We start from the raw sequence: 7,521 nt of genomic DNA on the forward strand, positions 1-7,521 counted from the left end.
AGTTCTCGTGTGCAGGTTTTGTGTGTGTGTGTGTGTGTGTGTGTGTGTGTGTGTGTGTGTGTGTGTGTGGTGTGCTGGGATTTTCATGTATTCCTTCTCAAAATACCAGCAGGCTGTCAGAGCAGCTGTTTGATGTTCTGTCGCTCAGCTTCACAACTCAGAGCCACAGATTCTGTGTGATTCAATGAATGAATGAATGCACTAGAGGAACATGGGTACAAAACTAGCCAACACAAGAGTGTCTTGAGTGTTGCTATGTGCTTGCAAAGGTGATCTGAAAGATTTTTTGCACAATGCTGAAATCTAATACTTAGTGCCACAGGTTTGAACAACTGCCAACTTAAGTTTAGTAGTACTAGTGCTAGTTTAAGTAAATTAAGCAGTGTTAGAGTTTTTGTGTGTGTGCATATGAATTAATGCATGTGTGTATTGGTAGAGTTTGTCAGTGTGTTTATGATGGTCTTATCAATGCAGACAGAGTATTAGTGTTTGTCTAGTCTGAATGTATGTTTGCGTATGTGAACTACGAGTTTCTCTCTGACAGGCTCAGTAAAGTGTTTACACACAGTGGCTCCATCTGCCAACAGCACATTGTTCTGTCCTTATTTGCCCAGCTTGAGTCCTGATGCAGTCGCACATCTTCACTGAAGGAGAACCGTGTGAGTGTCGTGTCTTCAGGCCTGTTGCGTCAGTGCTCTGGGATTTTGTGTGCCGTTAAAAGCGCTATGTGTGTGTGTCTGTGAATCGGGTCATAGGCTCGGGCTAATTTACAGACCTGTCAGCAGACCTCTCACACACACACACACCACTCTAGTGCTTCTAGACCACAACAAGTCCTACATCAGCCAGGACACATAAATAGCCCAGGAGAGCATTAGGATGTCAGAGACGCTCTGGGCTCTCATTCATTCAGCTGTTAGAGAGAGTGCAGTCTGTACGGTGAATTATAAAGCTCTTCCACAAACTTCAGGAACATCTTTGAACTTCTGCAGGCTCGATAGCGTGAGATTAAAAACAAGAGAGAAATAACAATCTTCTTGGTGTTTGTGTTTGTGTGTAAGGATTCTCAGTGGTGTTTAAGATCTGTTTATTTGTGCTTCATCTTTTGATGAATTTTCAAAGCAATTAATGGCACAAAGTGTTTTATTTTTCCTTTTATATGAAATATTAAATATTTAGTGCACTCTTGTGCTAAATGAGTATTTGTTGATTACATCTTTCTCTTCTTTCTCTTCTACATACATTACTTACCTTTGTCATATTCACAACAAAGGAGGAAAAGAACAAAAAACATTTTTTTTTACTTTTATTATTATTCTTTTAGTTGTGTGTATTCTGCATTTTTTTATAATTTAGAATTTTTTTAAATATGTAAGTTAGGGATGCTCCGATCAGGATTTTTGCAGCCGATACGGAGTACCGATTTCTTGTCATGGTGATTGGCCGATACCGATTCTGATGCTTCAAGCTTTATATAGACTGTTTCATCGCAAAAGCAGCCCACGATCAGCGTATTATGTTACCGTTACCCCTTACGGTTCCGACGAGGTTTTGTTCCGTCCTCCACACTGATAACTCACAAAAGACTATTTTTAGCCAAGCAGCACGGAGAGCCGCTTCAGAAACGTGCCGGGGGCTGGCTGATAAACACAAGCATTAGAGCGGCTGCGATCAGCTCCAGTTCCCGTGGAGCCGTAACGCGCCGCAGACGTGTGCAGTGAGGCGCAGATCAGCTCTAACGTCACTGAATCTGCTGTTAAAAATGAACCATCCATTCGTCGTATCATCATGCAAAACATACACGACAAATTGCGAATTTTTCATTGTTTCTCGAAACGTCATAGCATTTCCACACCGACGATGACATGACTGCGGCGCCAAATCATTTATGTCCCCACGCATCATGTACGTCGTTACGCGTTGGTACCGATCGAGTCATAAAATGTGATTATCGGCCGATAGCGATCTCCGGCCGATCGATCGGAGCACCCCAAATATAAGTGTGTTTAGAAAATGACCTACATAATATTTTTGAGTGTTTTAAAAAAAAAAGAAATTATATTGTGTTAAAGTCCCCCTGTAGTGAAAGTCAAGTTTTTTATGTTGTTTATTTGTCTATGTGGTGTTTTCAATTTGCTTTTAGACAAACCATGTGCCAATCCATTAATCAACACCATTGCTGAGTATTTTCTCCTTAAAACTTGTAGTTTCCCAATGGCAGTCACAGAAACTCGGTTTGAAACAGCCATCGGTTTGCTTCGTCACAAAATTCAATAACCAAACACGGCAAGGGATAGATTCCTATCATTAGCATATCCCTCTCTCCATTTATACAAACGTGGCACGCATAGAGATCGCATGCAAAATATACCAATAGGATTACCAGCACAAAACCAAAATTAAAATACAGCAAAAAACCCATGAAGCCGTGGTTTAACATGAATTTAGAACCGCTAACTTGAATTATAACCCGCGACAACAGTGTAAAAGTAGCCCGGAGTCAGACCCACCTCTCCCGCATTGGCATCCGCAATTCACACGCATTACTCGTGGGCGCGAATTAAGCACAAACTTGGCTGCATTCGAATCTTCAAGGCATTTTGAGGACACAACATCAAGTAAATAACTTTAACGAATGTTACAGTATCCACTGTAGTTGTCCGCTAGGAAAAACATAGTTTTATCAGTCATTATCCATGGATCAGGAGGCGCTGGCTGGTGTGACTGAGTGGAGGCGGGGCTAGTTTGCGTATTCATAGATCCACGTATAGTAAATGAGGCAAGGGTGTAGCGTTCCATTCAAGCTATTTTAAGGCATGAGAAAATTATTTTCACAAGAATAAACATTTAAATATATAATTTTGATGATCAAAGATGAGTTTTAAGGGATAACATTTTTGACTACAGAGGGACTTTAAAGGCACAATATGTAAGATTTTTGTAATAAAATATCCAAAAACTACTTGCACAGTGTGATATATTTATGCAGCTATGTATTTATGTTATGCCAAAAATTCCAGAGGATTTGTAAATCCAGTGAAATTCCCATTTGAAATGATGACTCGTCCCTGGTCATTGTCACCTATCAATGACGTAATATCCGCATATCCTCAGTTTCCGCTTGTAGAAACTACGGCAACATACGGACACAAATGCTGCTGTACAGTTAAACTACATCCATTACGGCTGTCGTGAATAAAATGAAAATGAAATGAAAAGTGTTGACCGCAGCATTAAATTTAAATCTGATCTATGTCGCGCCATGATTTTTTACGTGTTTTTACAGTGTTGAGCATTATAACCAATCACACACGAGTCTGTTGAGCTTATGAATACAATGGCCAATCAGAGGCGTTCAGATGAGTTTTTGTTCAGTGCACACACTCGCCGACTGAATTCAGCTCTGATGCGAATTCTGTCATCATAAACAACAAAGTGCAGATGTACGTATGATGCAAGAGATTCATTCATAAAACCGTGTATAGACAGCTTTACTGATTATAAGGGGAGTTTTTTTAGAGTGCTTAAACTCGTGCTAGAATTAAGTCAGTCATAATGTTCTTTGACAATGTAAATGTTCTCTGCTTGCATTCTCTGTATAATTTATTCTCTGTCTGAATAGCTGTGAAAGGTACAGGTAATAAAAAAATTAATTCATTACCTCATCAGTGAACATCCTCCTTTATAGGGTCATCATGTTATTGTTTTGTAAATGCAACCTCTAGTGGCGAAAACTTACATATTGTGCCTTTAAGATTTGATCACAGTTTACCTTTTTTTTTTTTAAATATTCAGTTATGAATATTAAAGCAGTGCTTTCAGTATTAACCTCATCTAATAAGTTTAAACCACTCAACAGTCAAGGGTCATTTAGTATATATTTCCTTTAAAACTGTTCTTTTATTCCTTATTTGAGATGAATGTTAATTCGGGGCAGACTTTGAATAAATTCTATTTAAATTAGCAAGTTGGTGAGTTAAACTGGAATTCAAAGACAAATCCGTTTCTCTTCATTGAAATGAGCCTCTTCAATTAATAAGTATGCATTAATCAGTGTATTAATACAATGAGTGGAATATGATCGTGAACAAACCCTCCACTGTGCTGTTCAAACATGCTTAATGGCTGCTCGTCTCCCAAGCTTATTTGCTAATTGGTTTGACAAGACCATTAGTGTTATTTACTTAATTTCTCCAGAGTTAGCAAAGCATCTAATCTCCATCTGTAACTCCTCGGGGTTGGTTATTTGAATTGTTCTCGCTTAATTTCTTCATTCTGTCAGTGTAGAGATTAAGTGAGCTTTACTGTATGAGTGTAACGCAGCTGATCTGTTCGTTCTCGCAGGACTTCCACGTTTCCTCAGTCAGCCGGAGGGCGTGTCGGTGCGCATGGGCGGCACTGAGATGCTGAGCTGCGAGGTGACGGAAGAGCTCGTCCCATTCACCCGCTGGGAGAGGGATGGTCGGCCCGTGGAGCTGGACGACAGGGTCATACAGCTGCCCAGCGGAGCTCTGGTCATCAGCAACGCCTCCCAGAGCGACGCCGGACTCTACCGCTGCGCCATAGACGGCCTGGGACCGGCCAAAACCACAGAGGAGGCAGAACTACAGGTGTCTGCAGGTACAGACAGACACACAGTGTGCTGTGATTGTAAATACTTCAGAACTAAGGGGCCGTTTACAAGATGTTTTCAGCCAAAAACGGGAAACTTTGTATGCGTTTTGACTGTTCGTTTACACGACAACGGCGTTTTGGGGACTGAAAACGCATATTTTTGAAAACGGGTTTCAAAGTGGAAGTTTTTGACAATGGCACCGTTGTCGTTTCCGTGTAAACACCCAAAACGGGAATCTTTCAAAACGCTGACGTCATGCGTGTGCGTAGTACGTGCTAGGTATGTAGACACGCGTAGTACGTGTCGATTTTAAAGGCAAGCGTGAACAAACATACACAACATTGGCGGAGTACATGGTACTGTTGTTGCTGCTGTTGAGTTTGCTAACGCTTCTTCAGCAAAGTGTGGATTTACTTCACCAATATTACAATCAACAGCGGAAACGAATCATATACATCAAATAATCGTCACTTCCCTACAGGTACTGTTTACTAACAAGGTGACAGTGCCAACTACTGGCCTGGCATACGTAATACAGCGATTTTGGCCGTTTTCGCAGATGTGTGTAAACGCGAATCGTTTTGAAAATGTTGTCGTGTATACGTGATGCTTCAAGAAACCTACCTGCAAAGCTACAGTACTGTTACAAGTTTCAGGCACTTGTGTAAAAATGCTGTAAAATGAGGATGCTGTCAAAAATAATGTCATAAATAGATTTTCTTTATCAATTAACTTCTATTAACTAAATTAAATCTACATTTGATGTGACCATCCTTTGCGTTTAAAGCAGCTTTTGCCCTCGGTGCACTTGCGCATAGTTTCTCAGGTAGCTTTGCAGGTAAGTTTCTTGAAGCATCTTGGAGACATTATAAAATGAAGTAGAATAAAAATAAATACATTTTTCGATTGATTAAATGATTAATTTTTCAAATGTTCGTGAGATGATACTGTTTGTTTATATAAATTAAGTATATATTTATACACACTTATAACATTTTTAAAGTTAATTCAAATAAGTTAATTAGTTATTATACTATTATAAATATATTATCATTATTATATTATTATTATTATACATTAAATATATTATCATAAGTAAAATGATAATTTTATTATTATTATTACTTTTGTTCATTGAATTGTGAGTTTACTGATATATTTTTATAGTCACATTTGTGATATTTTTGTGTGTTTTTGCAGATTCTGGTGTTGAAGAAAAACTGGAGACTCTCCAGGGCCCAGTTGCTGTGGCGAAGGTTGTCGGGGAGAGCGTGTTGTTGCCATGCGTCATGAAGGGATACCCTGTGCCAATGATTCGCTGGACGTTTAACGACCGGCCAATTGACGAGAGGTAAACGTATCAGAATTGTATTTTTTCCCCCTAACCCATGAGAAAAAACACCACCAATAAATCATGTTGGCACAGAGAATCATACATTTTCCTGTCAAACTCTTGGCTGGATGCAAGAAATTTGTACAGGTATGAGATCAGAGCACTTCGGTGGGACGGCAAACTCTCTTCCTCAGATCCACACTGGCAGCAGTCGCACTTCCTCGGCGTGGTTTGGCATACTAAAGCAAACTCGTAACGGATCAGCCCCACAGAGCACACAAAAAGAATCCATTCAGTTGCTCTTAATCGACTATTCAACGTCTGTCCAAATTCCTCAGCGTAAAATATCCGTATTATCCGGCGGAGGTAATTACTGACGCCTGTGTAAATGGATATCATAGAGCCACGTGCCGTTCCCACGTGGCCATGTGCGCGGCATAGCTATGATGCTCTTATCTGGAACGTGGCTTCGTCTAAAGTCACACTCGCCATTTACACGCCGTAAATTGCCTTACATAGTTTACCTGATAGCCGCTGTCCTCTCTCCCGCTCGGTTTTCCAGAGGAGGGTTGGCTGTTGTCATGCTGTGGACATGAATAATGTAGAAAGGACTGGATTGTCACGGCATGTAAATAGGCTGTCAGGGCTACGGAGCTCTGTCATTCATTATTACACCCTCTGTGCTTGGTATATTTACCCTGATTTGATTTCAGCCGTGGGTTTGGCGATGTTTGCATTGTGGACGTGCAAATTCGATTACATGCTTTTAATTGCCGCTTTGTCTCTTTTGATTTCCTAACCCTCTGCGTTTTATCCCCTTACACACTCCTGTTGTATTACTGCATATACTGATCTACAATCTGCATCCAAACGCACCAAATTCAAAGCTTTCAAGGTCAACAGCAGAACTGACCGATGTCTGCCAGCATATAGTGGATTAGATTAATAGTGATCTTTGCCACTAAACAGTACTATTACTATTGATCATACTAAGATTAAGGGTTAACCACTTACCCAGAGTATTAAACTTGAAAATGGCATAAATGACACTTAATTCAAATTAAGCTTTTTTTTTTTGCAGTTTTTATTTACATTTTTACTTTATGCTTTTGTTTTCTTCAATATTTCTTTTTACTTTTCATTTATTTTTATTTCAGTTTAGGTAATTTTATTACTTGCACTCAGTACAAGGCAACATTTCTAATATTAATTTTTTTTAAGTTTAAGATTTTGCAGCCCTTTTGTGCACATTAATTAATGAATTGTTTTATTTATTTTGCTGTTTGTTTATTATTTATTTATTTATATTGTATTATATCTGTATATATTATATGGTTTTAAATGTAGTAGAACATTTTATATTTATAAGAAATACACCAGAAATGTATTATGTATATATACACACCCCTTTCTTTTGTGCATATGCATATATATATATATATATATATATATTAGTGCTGTCAAACGATTAATCGTGATTAATCACATCCAAAATAAACATTTTTGTTTACATAATATATGTGTGTGTGTGTACTGTGTATATTTATTATGTATATATAAATACACACACATA

At 38.8% G+C, this 7,521-nt stretch overlaps 1 protein-coding gene across 1 annotated transcript in view; it reads left to right on the forward strand.

Moving 5' to 3' along the window:
- Positions 1–7,521, forward strand: part of neo1b (neogenin 1b) — a 160,674-nt gene that overhangs the window by 82,531 nt on the left and 70,622 nt on the right. The window contains exons 3-4 of the mRNA XM_016461140.1: positions 4,345–4,620; positions 5,816–5,966. Of these exons, the coding sequence (XP_016316626.1) occupies positions 4,345–4,620; positions 5,816–5,966 (427 nt within the window). The remainder of the gene's footprint in view (positions 1–4,344; positions 4,621–5,815; positions 5,967–7,521) is intronic.

This window comes from Sinocyclocheilus anshuiensis, unplaced genomic scaffold (assembly GCF_001515605.1).
Source record: "Sinocyclocheilus anshuiensis isolate Anshui unplaced genomic scaffold, SAMN03320099.WGS_v1.1 scaffold324, whole genome shotgun sequence".
Lineage (NCBI taxonomy): Eukaryota > Metazoa > Chordata > Actinopteri > Cypriniformes > Cyprinidae > Sinocyclocheilus > Sinocyclocheilus anshuiensis.